We start from the raw sequence: 19,306 nt of genomic DNA, 5'->3' as shown, positions 1-19,306 counted from the left end.
TCAGAGCAAGACCCTAAACGCATCGCTATGTTGTGCTTTGCAAAAACGTCATTTCTAATCACATTGTGCCCAAAACATTAGGCCTGAAGCTAAAATTGCTGTAAATCTATAGTAAGAAAAGTTATTTGTTTTAGAAGTTCCAGTTTTACAGCTTCTAAAACCACCACAGCCATGAATTATAACTCCTCCCACCAAGTGATGATTTTAAAATAAAAAGGAAAAGCATTATGCTTAATTACTCTATAAAATGCTAATTATAATTTGCATTTTCAATTACATCTAATATCCTTCAGGGTCTCCAAATTGGGAAAAAAAAAAAAAAAATCACACAATGGAAATGACGGAACTAAATCAAAATATTGTTTCAAAGGAGCTTCACTTTACATTAGTTTAGAAAATAAAGCATATCAATGTATCTGATTTCTATTGTCTTAATAATGTGTTTCTCACTTACATCATCTCATTCTGAGCGTCCTAATTATTCACCAAGATGATTTTATAAGCACTTTTTCCACAACTTCCAGAGCCAGAGCAGAGTTTAATGTCACTGTAAAGTTAGCCAACTGCACACTTCCTGCTTCGCGGAGAATAAAACACTAATTTAGATGTAGACAGCACACAGTGGTCTCATTTTGACCCAAGAGCTGCTCTAACAATAACAGAGCTTTGAGTGCAACATAAACCCAATGATTAATAAATAAAATAATTGGATGCATATATTCTTAACAATTGGGTAAAGTCTGTATGTTTTAATTTGAAATATGACTTGTTTTGGTCATTCCAAAACATAAAGTCAAATTTAAATTCATTTTCACATGTCAGATACTTTATTCATGACATTTTTTTATTCACAAAATGTAGTCTAGTGTAGTCAAACATTCTTCACTTCCTGTTCATTGTGAGCCTGTTTCTTTTCTGCACTTGACAGCAGCAGCACGCTCCTCGCTCCACGTTTGACACGTCGCTGGGCTAAAACCGTTTGTAGGCGGAGCAGAGCAGGAGCAGGTCTGTCACAGATGTTCCAATCACCGTGATAGAACTGTGTTTCCTCATGATATATTCAGAAAGATTCATGCATGTTTGAGTAATCCTTGTATTGTATTTGTATTTGTTTCAATAATAGAAACATTTAGATGACGATGAGCGGCGTGTTATGGTAAAACGTCACAATGGAGAGGCGGGGCTTATCAGTTCTGCAGTCTAACAGGAAGTCAATGAACCCGTTTCCATTTGTGAGGTGTTTTAGATCAGTATTGTGGTTTACAATGAACAAAATGTGAAATAATGATGATAGTTTAATAATACCTAATCCAAATACCTGAAAAATGCCTAAAATGCATTTCCTTCAAGCCAAAAGACACTTTCTCAGAGCGGAAACACTTCAGTGAAACATGTGGAGCAGGAGGAGTCCAGTGAAGACACAAGGAGCCAGACTACGCTTTCAGGATTACTCAAACAATGTGGAATGTGGCATGTTTTATACGTTACAACTCAATTTATTCAAATCCCTTAGTGTTTGCGGGGCCCCTGGACTGGGGCCCCTGGACTGTGACAAACCTGCTCCTTCTGTGAGGTTTGGCTGAAACATCATCATGCTGTTAATGTGCAATAGTTCAACATTAGTTACACATGAGTTACAAACTACATAACATTAGTTTAGCATAGCATTTGAACTGGGTTGTACCATGCAGCTGACCCCCGGGCCCCGGGCCCTCACTAACACATGTGCATGAAGTCACTTCACACGGGACAAGACAAACATGTTCTAAACTTCAGACATGAAATGTATTCCTCAGAAATGGGACAAACTGGCCAATATTAATATAAGTAAAATATACTTTGATATAGATTTTAGAACTGTGTGGTTAAAGGTGATTAAAGGTGTAACTAACTCGTCTCTATGGAGATGTCATGGTATTTGAGGCTCTTTAGCTTCACTGAGATAAGCAGGTGACAACACCAAAGCCACTTTTAGAAATCAAAACACCTGGAGTTGATAAGTTCGATGCCAAACATGGAACATTAAAGCAAGGCAAAAATAGCTCCATAAACACAAGGTTTTACCAAAAAAAAACTTTTTTCATGGATGCAAACTTCTTCCATTAAGCCATACATTTCTACATTTGATTGCAGGATTTTAATTCATTCATTCATTATTTCTTTTTTGACCAATTGTATCCCAGTTCTGACACAATATTTAAAGAGCCCATTTCTATTTCCCGCACACCTCTGAGTTACTGTATTAACTAATATATTAACTAATATATACGGGTAAACTAATATAAGGAGCCGACTCACCCCTCGATCTCGAGATTTAGCGTTGAACTTCACTGTTTTTAACCTGGCTCGCTCTTTCTTCTCCACTCTGAGCACAAACAGACAAGAAAACATATCATATCATCACTAAAGGACACTTGGTTGAGTCTATATGTCTATATGTTTAGAAAAACGTTACTTGGTAAGCTGGTATTGTATTTAAGTGTATTTGATCTGGTGAAACCTGAAACTAACATATATATAAAATTATGCAAAGATAATTCAATGCCACATGAACTACAGACTAAATACTGCAGTTTTCACCAGAGTCGCTCCTGTACAGACTTTACTCACAGGAAGTAGAATCCAAGGTTAAAACAACATGAAGTTTGTTGCACAGAACAAGCACAACTTCAATATAATAAACAGAATCAAATTAATTTAAAGGATAAGATAGCACACACACACAACATAACAAATATAGCCTAGAATAAGGGAATAAATATGTTTGGGTTTTTTTCAAAACATTGAAGAGTGCGTCTTGTTTTTGTGAGTTAAGAAGCAAAATGCCATGAATACTGAAATAATAGTAATCAATAAAAAAATATTAATAAACATTTTCCCAGCCCTAACTGTTTTTAATCATATTAATCAAATTGATTTAATTGTTTGTAGTGCATACTAATTAACATTTACATGTCAATAGTCACGCCTTGTGACTCCAGATGGTGCAGTCCACATGAACAAACAGATTCTACTTCGAGGCAACTGCAGTTGTGATTTCGGGAATTGCAAAAATAAATTGAATTGAATTCACGTGATTTTGTATTGATTTTAAGCACTTTCTAAGTCTGGACCCGGACCACCTGCAATGGAGTGAGTGCACGCCTGCATCGTATAAGAACCCAGGACTAAACCAGGACCAACCCAGGTCCAACCCAGGTCCAACCCAGGACCAAACCAGGACTAAACCAGGACCAAACCAGGACTAAACCAGGACTAAACCAGGACCAACCCAGGACTAAACCTGGACTAAACCAGGACCAACCCAGGACTAAACCAGGACTAAACCAGGACCAACCCAGGACTAAACCAGGACTAAACCAGGACTAAACCAGGACTAAACCAGGACTAAACCAGGACCAACCCAGGTCCAACCCAGGTCCAACCCAGGTCCAACCCAGGTCCAAACCAGGACTAAACCAGGACTAAACTCTCACCGTCTCTTGCTGGGGATGACGCCCACCTCCTCGGCCTCTCCCTGGGCGCTCAGGTGCCTGGCCTGCCACCACTCGTCGTCTGAGGCGTTCACCACATGGAGGATGTCCCCGAAACTGAAGTCCAGGCCCTGACTGGGCAGGCCCGAGTCCCGAGACTTATCGTAGTCAAACAGAGCCCTGAGGGAGAGAGGGAGGACAATGCCCTCACTACTATAACACAGGCAGGGCAAGTTTGTAGAGCACAACTCGCACACAAAGTCATACAAAGTGATTTACAGAACAAGAGAAGATGCATTAAAATCACAATACAAACATAAAAGGTGTGAGCTCGTGTACAGATCAGTTCCCTTGTGGATCAATAAAGTTGATCTAAGTCAACAGCAGCTAACGCTATCCTTTTATGGGGATTCTGTTTTTATATGAACACTTCGATTAAAGAAGAACCACAAAAGCTAAGCCACTTCATTTTCGCACTCATCCCTGTTATTCTGGTTCCCCACGCGATCAGAGCAGGTTTGTGCGGGAGCCTCTGACCCGTCAGTGCAGGAGCTGCTAGTGCGGAGCAGAAGCTAAAGATGGAAAACACTGTTTTTAAGAAAACTGAAGATCGGAAAATTGGTAAAAATGTCCACATGACCTTCGTGAAAACTGTCAGTCCCCGTCAGTCCCCGTCAGTCCCCGTCAGTCCCCGTCAGTCCCCGTCAGTCCCCGTCAGTCCCCGTCAGTCCCCGTCAGTCCCCGTCACCTGAACATCAGCAGTTTGTTTTTACATTGTGCTAAAAAAAAATTGCTTTCTGGAAAGTAGAGGATTTTTTTCGTTGGGTTAAACCAGTGGTCCCCAAACTATTTGACTCGAGGGCCACATTGGGTTCTAAAATTTGGCCGAGGGGCCGGGCCAGGAAAATATGGTGTGTCTGTGTGAACTAATGAAAAACTACTGTCCACAAGAGTCTTCTTCAGTGTCAAACACTTGCGCTTCCTGCTTGATTGGAGGCCGTTTGTGGTGAATGTTATTTTCTGCGCGCCATAGATTTTGCGAGCAGTGCACTATGTGAGAGCAGTGCGCAGCTGCGCAGGCGCAGCTTAAAAGGGAACAGTGCCATCTCTTGGGGAAATGTGGGCATTACAGGCGAAACGTAAAATGAACGGCCACAGTATAGTGAGTTTGAATCCCGACTCCGACATTTGCTGCATGTCCTCCTTTCTCTCTCACCATTCCCCTTCCTTTCTTTCTCATTCCATTTACGGCAAAAAAATAATAATAATAAAAAATAATAATAATAATTTAATATAACTTGGACAAGCTTGGCGGGCCGGATAGAAATGGCCCGCGGGCCGTAGTTTGAGTTTTTATACCCTAGGCTGCCCCAAAGCCCCAAATCAATTTTATGTATGTCATTTTTCAAGTGGGTCGGTCGGTAAATTCTTTTTTTTTTTTTACTTTAAAAAGGCAAAAAAAAGATCCAAATAACCATTTTTTGGACTCGGAGTGACCGCCAGGGGTCAGGCTTCAACAGTCCAGGGGTCAGGCTTCAACAGTCCAGGGGTCAGGCTTCAACAGTCCAGGGGTCAGGCTTCAACAGTCCAGGGGTCAGGCTTCAACAGTCCAGGGGTCGGGCTTCAACAGTCCAGGGGTCGGGCTTCAACAGTCCAGGGGTCGGGCTTCAACAGTCCAGGGGTCAGGCTTCAACAGTCCAGGGGTCACCGCCATGTTTGTTGTGATTAGGCTGCTGGGCGTGTTTCCGTCCCAGAATGCAAAGCGCAGGTCAAATTTAATATGAAGCCACACCATGATGCAGACCGATATGAGCGGTGACCAGACCAGTGGACAGACAGAGGCAAACTAACAAATAAAACATATTAAAAAACATATAGGTTCCCTCCTGAATGGTCTGTTCAACACAGAAGTATATGGAGGACCGACAATGTAAACGTATATGCGTTGTGTAATTTGTTATTTGTCCCCAGGGATGAAAGATAAATTCATCAGTGTTTTAAGGTCATTCAAAACGGCGCTTACGAAAAGAGCGGTCGCTGAGTCGGTGAATTATTATGAAAATAAAAGAATTTGGCGTCATTTTGACAAAATGCTGATATTTTTTTGCTCAGCCCTACACAGATATTTGAACAGAACCATTCCCAAACCCTCCTTGTGGTCATTGTCCTTTACCTGACATAGAGCGACCTCTTCTGGCTGGTGCGCAGAGAGCCCGAGCCCGAGCTGATGCTGCTGTTCATCATCTGCTCTCTCAAGTCGTGGATCTTGGCCTCAAAGCGGCTGTACTCTGAAAACACAAAACTAACTATGACTTTCTATTGCTCCACTCAAAGCTACTACGTCATGCACAACAGGCTTAATGCAGCTTTTGAATCAAGGTAGAAGAGTTTTCTACAGGAAAGAAATATACCTGGAGTATGTTCAGGCATCAGTTAAGTTAATAATGGTTTCATCACGTGTCAAGAAGAGGTGGGTAATGTATGGAAATGAATATGAATTAAATTAGTATGCTTAATTTACAATATAAATATATAAAACCTGCATTAAGATTGAAATCACAATGGAACCTTATTTAGTGACATTTTCTGCTCTCTTGTGGGTCATTTTCACAATTGTCTGAAACTTCCACTAATACTTTTTAAGACATGTTTAAACACATTTCTGATGGATTGACTGAATTGTCTGAATATTGTTATTGTGATACTCCCAAAAAATATCAATGTATACCTTCTGTCAATATGGCCCACCCGCGCCTTATGTTCTTGGAAGGTTTCACCCTTTTTGATTTCCCAATGACAAAAACAACTACCGTAAATACAGAGCATCGTAGTAAAAGATTTCATAAAAGAGACACTGACACTGTTGAAAATAAAGACGTTTTGACTTCTATTCAAAAGCCATTCTCGATTTGCAGACCTGGTCTGAGAACTCAGATTTGTAATCTATTTGCCTTAGTTGAACCTAAAACTAATCTTCAATAATCCCATTGTTTGCTGGCAGCGCCTTCATCACTTATGTGTACCTGCTTAGCATCTGCCGGCTTGTTTACTCCATTTACCATGGTGTCAATACACTGTGTTCTCTTTTTCACCTCACTGTCTTCAGAGATGAACAGTGATCTGTAATCCTGCTGAATTTGTGAGTTGGTCCTTTGTGAAGTGGCCGTTTAGTCTCACTTACATGATATGCAATTTTCTCCACTGCATTGAATAGAGTAAACTACATTGCTCTGTTTTTGTGTCATTATCTTGTCCTAAAGATGAACCACTTTTTGTCTTTAAGTGTTGCCGGTTTAAAATAAACAGGAATGTTTGTAGTTTTCCAGACAGTCCCGACACATAAGGGATAAAGACGCCTTTCCTTTTTGGTTCCTTCAGTCTCGTTTTTGACCCTTTTAACTTGAGCCCAAGCAGGCGATCGGGGGATCAGTTAGGCTGACTTCAAATGCCCATGGCTTTTTCTTTAAATACCAGTCAGGATCACTAGGAGAATAATAGTATCAGGACTTCAACCTGACCAACACCAAACGAGACTGAAACCAGCTGATGATTACAAGCCTCACAGATGTGTCGTGGAGTCATAGCAACAAAACATACTTAATGAACATCAAACCTACAAAAAAAACACATGCGCAATTACATAATGTTCATAACACTGGTTTAAATATATCAACATTTAAATCAAAAAAGGTCTTCAAGTTCTTCACATGAATACGCAGTATTCAAGGATTCAATCAAAAATATACTTGGTGAGTGTGAGTAAAACAAGCGAATCCAGATATATTTGTATATTGTATTGAAACATGGCTAACCTCCAAAATCTCAGATGTTGATAATATATATTATATATAGATTATCTATATATATATTATATATAGATAATATAGTTTGATGTATTTTCTAAATTTGCATGAGAAAAGTGAATAACAAATGTAAATTTTGTTCCGCTTTCATCCAAGTGTTCAAGCGCAAAACTGGGAGTTGGTTGCCCTGGTTACAGGAGCCGCCTGTCTGTGTCGTGACACCACTGATCCTGCGGAGGGCGCAGCATGCATAGTCTGCTTGATTTGGCTTTAGCGTTAGCTCTGCTCTGCATTTTGTCTGAGCACCAAAGAACAGTGCGACAGTGATGTCATAACACTTCATGTTGGACTGTATCATGAGGATCAGAAAGAGCCTATGGGTTTCGGTCTCAAGTTATAGTTGGCCAATGTTTTGTCTTTAGCCTGGTGGTGCAGCGATGCGTTTGTTTAGCTCTGCTTTTCTGGAGGATGTGGATGGGATCATGTGGATTATTTTGTTCATCATCTGTGGCGCCGCCTACAGGCCGGAAGTTCCACAGCCATGTGAGTTCTAATATTTGTGAGTTTTAATATCTGAATAAAAGCGTTTCCACTTTTCAAAAAATGTCTTATCTTTGATTCAGTGGATCATAGGATTCTTTTGAATCGTCTAGTTATTATTGAATTTGATGCAAATTCTAAAAAAAAATTGTTTGTCAATTACCTCATAAATAGAGTTCAAGTTGTTTTTGCTGATGCTTTCAATCTGAATTTTCTTATCCAACAAAGGTGTTCCCCAGGAATCCAAGAGTCTGTCCTTGGACCACTGTAATTTACAATTTATATAAACTAAATTGGCCACAATCTAAAACACAGTAGCATCCACTTTATATATATATATATATATATATATATATATACACATATATATATATATATACATATACATACATACATACATACATACATACATACATACATATATATATATATATACATACATACATATATATATATATATACATACATACATATATACACACACACACTTGTATATGCCATGGCGCCTTCGGCTGCACAAGTGATTAAAAAGTGGATTTTCACTGCATCTATTCTAACTCTTGATGGTTGATGATTGAACAAGTATCTATTATAAATACATGGGCATCTAGACTGATGATTAACTCTTTCAACAAGCACGAACAAGAGCTGACAAATCTTCTTAAAGCCAGATTGTCATTATCCTTTAGAAATAAAACATGTTTTCCTCTTAATTGAAGAAAACATTTAATCCAGGCAACATTTCTGTCAGTGCTGGATTATGGTGATATTATAAATATGCATTCTACAGCAACAGAGTTAAAACCTTTGAACTCAGTTTATTGTTCAGCTCCAGGTTCAGCTCCAGGTTGATCACAGGAGGATACAGAACCACCACGTCAATTATACTCTAAAGTGCAAGAAGAACAGCACTGCCTTTTGTTTATTTATGAAGGCTCATGTTGCCTGGATATTTAAAGTATGTTGAATATTGGATCAGGTATTCACTGCTTGAGGTCTCCGGTCATTTATTTTACAATCGAGTCAATATAGAGTCAGGAAAAAAGGCCTTCAGCAACTTTGCTCCCTGAACTGTGGAACAAAACAGACTATTTAAATTAAACAATAATCCATTTAGTGATTTTAAAGCAGTGTTACTGCTATCCAGACTATCCACAGTGTTCTTGTTTTACGTGGTAATGTGGAATGTACTACTTATACATTCTCATAAAAGAACAAATAAAAAATAGCCGCAAGCGGCAATAATTGGCCCTCGCAACGACGCCAGCAACACAAGAGGAGGGGGCGCCAATGCAACAATCACAGACCGCTATCTGCGCCGCACAAAGTCAGTCATTTTTAAAAGAAAGATGTTGATCACTTTTGATCGTTCACTCTTGAAGATGAGTCTCACCAAATTGTAGGTTAATAGGGCTAATGCCCGTGGAGGAGTTTGTAAAAGTATAAAGTGTAAGCATGTTACAATTCCAGAGATTTGGCAATTTTCCCATTGGAATAACATGGGAGGTTTCTGTCATCGCTACGGCTACGCCGTAACAAATATGACATGGGACTTTTTGACTTTGATTGACATGCCAAAATAGAATTTTGTGCAAAATTTGATACATTTTGGAAGAACTAAATGTTGTTGTCCCCATTCAAAAGGCAATGTTTTTGAAATTCTTGGTAAAATGTGCGTCCTTAAGACGAGTCTCACCAAATGTTGGATTAATGGGGCCAACGCCCAAGGAGGAGTTCATAAATGTAAAACGTTTTGAAAAACTCCCGAATCATGCTTAGCAAATGTTGATATAATGTATGTGTTTTACTTCTCTTGTCACCATCTGTGCCAAATGTCATAATTCTACGATCAGATTTTCTTTCTGACACGCCAAATGTTTTGATTTTAGAAAACATAGTCAGAATGTAGAGGCAAATGTTTGTTTGGTCCCAAGAAGAAAGATTATATTCCGATAATGTTTCCCATTTTTCAAAGGAGCGCTGGTGTCGCCTGTGTCAGGAGTGTAGTTCTTGTCAGGAGTGTAGTTCTTGTCAGGAGTGTAGTTCTTGTCAGGAGTGTAGTTCTTGTCAGGAGTTTAGTTCTTGTCAGGAGTGTAGTTCTTGTCAGGAGTGTAGTTCTTGTCAGGAATGTAGTTCTTGTCAGGAGTGTAGTTCTTGTCAGGAGTGTGGTTCTTGTCAGGAGTGTAGTTCTTGTCAGGAGTGTAGTTCTTGTCAGGAGTGTAGTTCTTGTCAGGAGTGTGGTTCTTGTCAGGAGTGTAGTTCTTGTCAGGAGTGTAGTTCTTGTCAGGAGTGTAGTTCTTGTCAGGAGTGTAGTTCTTGTCAGGAGTGTAGTTCTTGTCAGGAGTGTAGTTCTTGTCAGGAGTGTGGTTCTTGTCAGGAGTGTAGTTCTTGTCAGGAGTGTAGTTCTTGTGAGGAGTGTAGTTCTTGTCAGGAGTGTAGTTCTTGTCAGGAGTGTAGTTCTTGTCAGGAGTGTAGTTCTTGTCAGGAGTGTAGTTCTTGTCAGGAGTGTAGTTCTTGTCAGGAGTGTGGTTCTTGTCAGGAGTGTGGTTCTTGTCAGGAGTGTAGTTCTTGTCAGGAGTGTAGTTCTTGTCAGGAGTGTAGTTCTTGTCAGGAGTGTGGTTCTTGTCAGGAGTGTAGTTCTTGTCAGGAGTGTAGTTCTTGTCAGGAGTGTAGTTCTTGTCAGGAGTGTAGTTCTTGTCAGGAGTGTAGTTCTTGTCAGGAGTGTAGTTCTTGTCAGGAGTGTAGTTCTTGTCAGGAGTGTGGTTCTTGTCAGGAGTGTGGTTCTTGTCAGGAGTGTGGTTCTTGTCAGGAGTGTAGTTCTTGTCAGGAGTGTAGTTCTTGTCAGGAGTGTAGTTCTTGTCAGGAGTGTGGTTCTTGTCAGGAGTGTAGTTCTTGTCAGGAGTGTAGTTCTTGTCAGGAGTGTAGTTCTTGTCAGGAGTGTGGTTCTTGTCAGGAGTGTAGTTCTTGTGAGGAGTGTGGTTCTTGTCAGGAGTGTGGTTCTTGTCAGGAGTGTGGTTCTTGTCAGGAGTGTGGTTCTTGTCAGGAGTGTGGTTCTTGTCAGGAGTGTGGTTCTTGTCAGGAGTGTAGTTCTTGTCAGGAGTGTAGTTCTTGTCAGGAGTGTAGTTCTTGTCAGGAGTGTGGTTCTTGTCAGGAGTGTAGTTCTTGTCAGGAGTGTGGTTCTTGTCAGGAGTGTGGTTCTTGTCAGGAGTGTAGTTCTTGTCAGGAGTTTAGTTCTTGTCAGGAGTGTGGTTCTTGTCAGGAGTGTAGTTCTTGTCAGGAGTGTGGTTCTTGTCAGGAGTGTAGTTCTTGTCAGGAGTGTAGTTCTTGTCAGGAGTGTAGTTCTTGTCAGGAGTGTGGTTCTTGTCAGGAGTGTGGTTCTTGTCAGGAGTGTGGTTCTTGTCAGGAGTGTAGTTCTTGTCAGGAGTGTAGTTCTTGTCAGGAGTGTGGTTCTTGTCAGGAGTGTGGTTCTTGTCAGGAGTGTGGTTCTTGTCAGGAGTGTAGTTCTTGTCAGGAGTGTAGTTCTTGTCAGGAGTGTGGTTCTTGTCAGGAGTGTGGTTCTTGTCAGGAGTGTGGTTCTTGTCAGGAGTGTAGTTCTTGTCAGGAGTTTAGTTCTTGTCAGGAGTGTAGTTCTTGTCAGGAGTGTGGTTCTTGTCAGGAGTGTAGTTCTTGTCAGGAGTGTAGTTCTTGTCAGGAGTGTAGTTCTTGTCAGGAGTGTAGTTCTTGTCAGGAGTGTAGTTCTTGTCAGGAGTGTGGTTCTTGTCAGGAGTGTGGTTCTTGTCAGGAGTGTAGTTCTTGTCAGGAGTGTGGTTCTTGTCAGGAGTGTAGTTCTTGTCAGGAGTGTAGTTCTTGTCAGGAGTGTAGTTCTTGTCAGGAGTGTGGTTCTTGTCAGGAGTGTAGTTCTTGTCAGGAGTGTAGTTCTTGTCAGGAGTGTAGTTCTTGTCAGGAGTGTAGTTCTTGTCAGGAGTGTAGTTCTTGTCAGGAGTGTAGTTCTTGTCAGGAGTTTAGTTCTTGTCAGGAGTGTGGTTCTTGTCAGGAGTGTGGTTCTTGTCAGGAGTGTGGTTCTTGTCAGGAGTGTAGTTCTTGTCAGGAGTGTAGTTCTTGTCAGGAGTGTAGTTCTTGTCAGGAGTGTAGTTCTTGTCAGGAGTGTGGTTCTTGTCAGGAGTGTGGTTCTTGTCAGGAGTGTAGTTCTTGTCAGGAGTGTAGTTCTTGTCAGGAGTGTAGTTCTTGTCAGGAGTGTGGTTCTTGTCAGGAGTGTGGTTCTTGTCAGGAGTGTGATTCTTGTCAGGAGTGTAGTTCTTGTCAGGAGTGTAGTTCTTGTCAGGAGTGTAGTTCTTGTCAGGAGTGTAGTTCTTGTCAGGAGTGTAGTTCTTGTCAGGAGTGTAGTTCTTGTCAGGAGTGTGGTTCTTGTCAGGAGTGTGGTTCTTGTCAGGAGTGTGGTTCTTGTCAGGAGTGTGGTTCTTGTCAGGAGTGTAGTTCTTGTCAGGAGTGTAGTTCTTGTCAGGAGTGTAGTTCTTGTCAGGAGTGTAGTTCTTGTCAGGAGTGTAGTTCTTGTCAGGAGTGTAGTTCTTGTCAGGAGTGTAGTTCTTGTCAGGAGTGTAGTTCTTGTCAGGAGTGTAGTTCTTGTCAGGAGTGTAGTTCTTGTCAGGAGTGTGGTTCTTGTCAGGAGTGTGGTTCTTGTCAGGAGTGTAGTTCTTGTCAGGAGTGTAGTTCTTGTCAGGAGTGTAGTTCTTGTCAGGAGTGTGGTTCTTGTCAGGAGTGTGGTTCTTGTCAGGAGTGTAGTTCTTGTCAGGAGTGTAGTTCTTGTCAGGAGTGTAGTTCTTGTCAGGAGTGTAGTTCTTGTCAGGAGTGTAGTTCTTGTCAGGAGTGTAGTTCTTGTCAGGAGTGTAGTTCTTGTCAGGAGTGTGGTTCTTGTCAGGAGTGTGGTTCTTGTCAGGAGTGTGGTTCTTGTCAGGAGTGTAGTTCTTGTCAGGAGTGTAGTTCTTGTGAGGAGTGTAGTTCTTGTCAGGAGTGTAGTTCTTGTCAGGAGTGTGGTTCTTGTCAGGAGTGTAGTTCTTGTCAGGAGTGTAGTTCTTGTCAGGAGTGTAGTTCTTGTCAGGAGTGTAGTTCTTGTCAGGAGTAGTTCTTGCGGCGGGACCTCACCCTCGGGCCTGTACTGGGACATGATGGTGACCGTCTGGCCTGCGTTCTTCAGAGCTGCTGCCGCCTGCTCGTGTGTGGCAGCGCGCAGGTCCACTCCATTCACCTGTCGCACACACAACACTGTAAGCCACTGTCGCACACACAACACTGTAAACCACTGTCACACACACAACACTGTAAGCCACTGTCGCACACACAACACTGTAAACCACTGTCGCACACACAACACTGTAAGCCACTGTCGCACACACAACACTGTAAGCCACTGTCGCACACACAACACTGTAAGCCACTGTCACACACACAACACTGTAAGCCACTGTCACACACACAACACTGTAAACCACTGTCACACACACACAACACTGTAAGCCACTGTCGCACACACAACACTGTAAGCCACTGTCGCACACACAACACTGTAAGCCACTGTCGCACACACAACACTGTAAGCCACTGTCGCACACACAACACTGTAAACCACTGTCGCACACACAACACTGTAAGCCACTGTCACACACACAACACTGTAAGCCACTGTCACACACACAACACTGTAAACCACTGTCACACACACACAACACTGTAAGCCACTGTCGCACACACAACACTGTAAACCACTGTCACACACACAACACTGTAAGCCACTGTCACACACACAACACTGTAAGCCACTGTCACACACACAACACTGTAAGCCACTGTCACACACACACAACACTGTAAGCCACTGTCACACACACAACACTGTAAACCACTGTCACACACACAACACTGTAAGCCACTGTCACACACACAACACTGTAAACCACTGTCACACACACAACACTGTAAGCCACTGTCACACACACAACACTGTAAACCACTGTCACACACACAACACTGTAAGCCACTGTCACACACACAACACTGTAAACCACTGTCACACACACAACACTGTAAGCCACTGTCGCACACACAACACTGTAAGCCACTGTCACACACACAACACTGTAAGCCACTGTCACACACACAACACTGTAAACCACTGTCACACACACACAACACTGTAAGCCACTGTCGCACACACAACACTGTAAACCACTGTCGCACACACAACACTGTAAGCCACTGTCGCACACACAACACTGTAAACCACTGTCGCACACACAACACTGTAAGCCACTGTCACACACACAACACTGTAAACCACTGTCACACACACACAACACTGTAAGCCACTGTCACACACACAACACTGTAAGCCACTGTCACACACACAACACTGTAAGCCACTGTCACACACACAACACTGTAAACCACTGTCACACACACAACACTGTAAGCCACTGTCACACACACAACACTGTAAACCACTGTCACACACACAACACTGTAAGCCACTGTCACACACACAACACTGTAAACCACTGTCACACACACACAACACTGTAAGCCACTGTCGCACACACAACACTGTAAACCACTGTCACACACACAACACTGTAAGCCACTGTCACACACACAACACTGTAAGCCACTGTCACACACACAACACTGTAAGCCACTGTCACACACACAACACTGTAAGCCACTGTCACACACACAACACTGTAAACCACTGTCACACACACAACACTGTAAGCCACTGTCACACACACAACACTGTAAGCCACTGTCACACACACAACACTGTAAGCCACTGTCACACACACAACACTGTAAGCCACTGTCACACACACAACACTGTAAACCACTGTCACACACACAACACTGTAAGCCACTGTCACACACACAACACTGTAAGCCACTGTCACACACACAACACTGTAAGCCACTGTCACACACACAACACTGTAAACCACTGTCACACACACAACACTGTAAGCCACTGTCACACACACAACACTGTAAGCCACTGTCACACACACAACACTGTAAGCCACTGTCACACACACAACACTGTAAACCACTGTCACACACACAACACTGTAAGCCACTGTCACACACACAACACTGTAAACCACTGTCACACACACAACACTGTAAGCCACTGTCGCACACACAACACTGTAAGCCACTGTCACACACACAACACTGTAAACCACTGTCACACACACACAACACTGTAAACCACTGTCACACACACAACACTGTAAGCCACTGTCACACACACAACACTGTAAGCCACTGTCACACACACAACACTGTAAGCCACTGTCACACACACAACACTGTAAACCACTGTCACACACACAACACTGTAAGCCACTGTCACACACACAACACTGTAAGCCACTGTCACACACACAACACTGTAAGCCACTGTCACACACACAACACTGTAAGCCACTGTCACACACACAACACTGTAAGCCACTGTCACACACACAACACTGTAAGCCACTGCACATGGATGAAGGGGGAATGTGGGACAAGTGAACCCTTTGCGTTTCAAAATCCATAACATAAAGAATGAAACATGTGCAGAATGAAAAAGAATAGGTTTGAGATATGACAGCATTTTCTGAATTGCGACAGATGATGATATGAAAGTCGCCAGTGAAAAAGTGTGAGTCAAACACACTGATCATGGCTCTGCTTAAAGAGTTACATGTGGCCGCAACCAAACAGAACATATTTGTGGTGTGACATTTTACCAATAGCATCTAAAAATGCTGACTTGAGACTAGTATGTGTTTGAGAAGGACACAATATTTCAGTGCGTAATGTTTCTAAGATTTACTTTCTCTGATACTAAAGTACTTTTACTCCAATACTCGTTTCAGTAAATACATTTTACTTCACCACATTTGAGAGCAGGTGTGTGTCACATCTTTTTAGCGCTCTGTAAATTCCAAACATTGACATGTGACAGTAAGTCTAGTAAGGCCAAATAAAAGGTGTGTGTTTCCGGTAACCCGACCGACCTGAATTTCAAAATAAAGAAAACCCGACCGACCTGAATTTCAAAATAAAGAAAACCCGACCTTAAACAATGTATAACATATTTACTGGCCGTACGTTTCGAGAATGTCAAATTGAGAGAAAGAATCCAAAAGCTGCAGGAAAAAAAAAAAAAAAAAAAAATCAAGATATGAAAATTGCTGCACTTTTGATAGGTTTTGTTTGACCTATGGGCACGTCCACGTTTGTGTGAAAAACCTGTGCAGATGCTCCTATTTCAGGGGTAAAATTAAAAGTCACTGAGGTCCAGTTATTTTAAGTTTTGTTCAAGTAGAAGGTCCGAACCGAAGTCCAGCTTGTGCCGACATTTTCATCTGGTTTCAACAATTCCAATTTAGGAAATTAACTGGTGCATAACTATCTCTTTTACCATTAATAAAAGTCGTCCCAGGCAAATAAATTCAAGGCCTTTATTTCAGATTAAAGAAAACAGAAAACTCAGGACATTTTTTTTTTTTAAAGTGCAAAGTGGAATAACTAATTGTTCTCTTAAATAACTTATAAAAACTAAAATGTGCAAACAGAGCATTGACTTAACATTCTCTCATCTTTGTTGTCTCAGCCCCAAGTGGCTTTTTAGGGGGAGAAATGCAACAGAAGTGAGGAGCAGGTCAGTTGTCTCAAAATGCTCTTTTAATGCAGCATTTCCCTCAGATCAATGAGCTCAAGCTGTAGAGATCCTGCATGTGCCACTTGAAGGTCTGAGTCGCTTCCTTCCAAAATCCTCTGAAGAGGAAAGGATTCTGAATGAACAGGAGGAGCTGCTGCCCAAAACTTCATTCATGATGTTGCACGCTTTATTTTAACAGCTGTTAGGCCCCGTGCAGGTGCTGAACAGCTGTTAGGCCCCGCCCGTGCAGGTGCTGAACAGCTCTTAGGCCCCGCCCGTGCAGGTGCTGAACAGCTCTTAGGCCCCGTGCAGGTGCTGAACAGCTCTTAGGCCCCGTGCAGGTGCTGAACAGCTGTTAGGCCCCGTGCAGGTGCTGAACAGCTGTTAGGCCCCGTGCAGGTGCTGAACAGCTGTTAGGCCCCGTGCAGGTGCTGAACAGCTGTTAGGCCCCGTGCAGGTGCTGAACAGCTGTTAGGCCCCGTGCAGGTGCTGAACCCCGGACATGCCGTATTGGAGTATTTATTGGAGTATTTATTGGAGTTGCAGCGCTGTGTCAATATAGCCACGGCCGTACACAAAAAAAAAAAAAAGCTCCATGAAAATGACTATCTGGTGAATTTATCACCGGTCAAGGGTCCGGACAGAACCATCAGTCGGTCTGGATCCGGACGGGGTCCGCCATTTGGTGATGGCTGTCCTATTGGGTCAGCATGGAGACTGGCAGCCATGGCTGGGGCAGCAGCGGTCAAGATATTTAGCGCTCCTGTTTTCAGACGGCCTGACGTAGCGGCGCTCGGGACGACAGAGAAAGATGTTCAAGCTCAGAATAGACAAAAATCTGCAGAGACGAGAGATGATGCGATGCGTCGTGCTAATAAACAAACGCATGTGTTGCAGCACGCGGGACGTCGCTTCAGTTCTCTACTCGGCGAAAACGGAATTTCTGGGATTATATCAACAACCCAAGGCTTAATTTGATAAGATTTGATTGATTTCTATGAATGGTCCTTTTGTGATTTTTAAGGTATCGGCCGCTTTGAATTGACTAAATATGGCTGGAGGAAACACTTCAATGCAAAGCGCTCACTTCTGAGAAAAGAAAACGGTCTGCAAAACATGTGCGAGGATTGTAAAATTATTTTTAAACAAATAAAAAAAATCCGACCTACCCACCTGACATTTTTTTCAATGTTACCGGAAACACCATTTATTTTATTTGGCCTAAGTAGTTAGTTTGCCCGTTACTGATCGAAATAAGTATGTTAATACTACTCAAATGCCGTCCTTTCCAACACTGGAAGAAACACAGGTTTATTTCAGTTTCTGTTGCTAAGTCACAAACAGACACCGCTCAGCCCTGTCCTCATACCGAAACCAGGCGGTCTCCCTTCCGCAGCTCCCCACACAGATCAGCCGGACCTCCAGCCAGGATGAAGGAGATGAAGATGCCCTCACCATCCTCTCCTCCCACGATGTTAAAGCCCAGACCTGTGGCCCCGCGCTGCAGAACGATCTTCCTGGGCTCTCTGCAACACACACACACACACACACACACACAGACACACACACACAGACACACACACACACAGACACACACACACACACGATTTATCATCATTAGAAATGGTAAAGAAAGGCATTTTACTTGTCAAGATGTTAAAGAACTGGTTTCAGCCACAAGAGGGCAGCACACATTGAGGATGTCTTGCTATAAACATTGTTTTCTTTTTTAATAAATCACATAGAAATATAGAATTGAACAGCACAGTAAGGCACATGCTGATCGGACATAACAAGAGGACTTGCATAAAAAAGCAATTCCTGGGGTTAAACATAAGGACAAATTAGATACTAATAATGACAAATAACTTAACCGTATAATAAAAAATGAAGGCGCACACTGTAGTTGAACCAGGTTAGGTGCATGTAGTGTTGCAGAGTGGAAAATGACCATTTAGATCAGTGGTTCTTAACCTTTTGGAGGTACTGAACCCTCCAGTTTCATAAGCACATTCACAGAACCCTTCTTAATTGGACAAATAAAATATGATTTTTTCAAAATTCAAAACTTAGGTATATATTTTACTGGTGCACAAAATGAACCATGCATCAACATCACTGTGTTCAAAGAACAACATTTTCACACAAAAACAAAAACATAATCATGAATATTTACTGCAAATCAGTGACTTCTGCTGTTGTCTTTCACAGACCAGTTCAGAAATGTGCTGCTTCACCTTGGCAAGTGCCACTCTCATGTCATTTTCACAACAAAGCCTGTTCCTTTTCTTAATTTTTATGTCCAGCATCCTCGAAAAGGATTGCTCGCAAATATATTATATTATAGTATAGTGGTTATAGAAAAGGACAAGGGAAATGGCCCCAGAGGCTGATCTTTTGGCCCTTTAGGGGCCAGGCTGGTGCCGTGTCTTAGCCCAGATATAAGGGTATTGATTCAGGCTAGTCTCTGGGGGCTCTGGCCTGGTCCTTTTGGCCCTTTAGGGGCCAGGCTGGTGCCGTGTCTTAGCCCAGAAAAGGAGGGCTTTGAATCAGGGAAAACTCTGGGGCATGTTCACTATTCCTTTTGGCCCTTTTGATACAGGCTAGACTCCTTTTTGCCTTCTGGGGGCCATGCTATTGCCCAGTCTTAGTTCAGAAAGGAGGGCTTTGATACAGGCTAGTCTGTTGGGACTCTGGCCTGGTCCTTTTGGCCCTTTTGGGGCCAGGCTGGTGACAGGTCTTATCCCAAAGTGGGGTTTTGATACAGGTTAGACTCTGGGCGATTTCCCTGGTCC

At 42.4% G+C, this 19,306-nt stretch overlaps 1 protein-coding gene across 1 annotated transcript in view; it reads right to left on the bottom strand.

Moving 5' to 3' along the window:
- Positions 1-19,306, bottom strand: part of dlg1b (discs large MAGUK scaffold protein 1b) — a 103,564-nt gene that overhangs the window by 21,780 nt on the left and 62,478 nt on the right. Inside the window, 5 exon segments of the mRNA XM_072441920.1 lie at positions 2,299-2,365; positions 3,477-3,653; positions 5,647-5,761; positions 12,956-13,058; positions 17,881-18,037. Coding sequence (XP_072298021.1) covers positions 2,299-2,365; positions 3,477-3,653; positions 5,647-5,761; positions 12,956-13,058; positions 17,881-18,037 — 619 coding nt within the window.

This window comes from Eucyclogobius newberryi, unplaced genomic scaffold, assembly GCF_026437365.1.
Source record: "Eucyclogobius newberryi isolate DKJ021-1_F unplaced genomic scaffold, fEucNew1.0.hap1 SCAF_12, whole genome shotgun sequence".
Lineage (NCBI taxonomy): Eukaryota > Metazoa > Chordata > Actinopteri > Gobiiformes > Gobiidae > Eucyclogobius > Eucyclogobius newberryi.
This window is presented reverse-complemented; position numbering and strand designations above follow the sequence as displayed.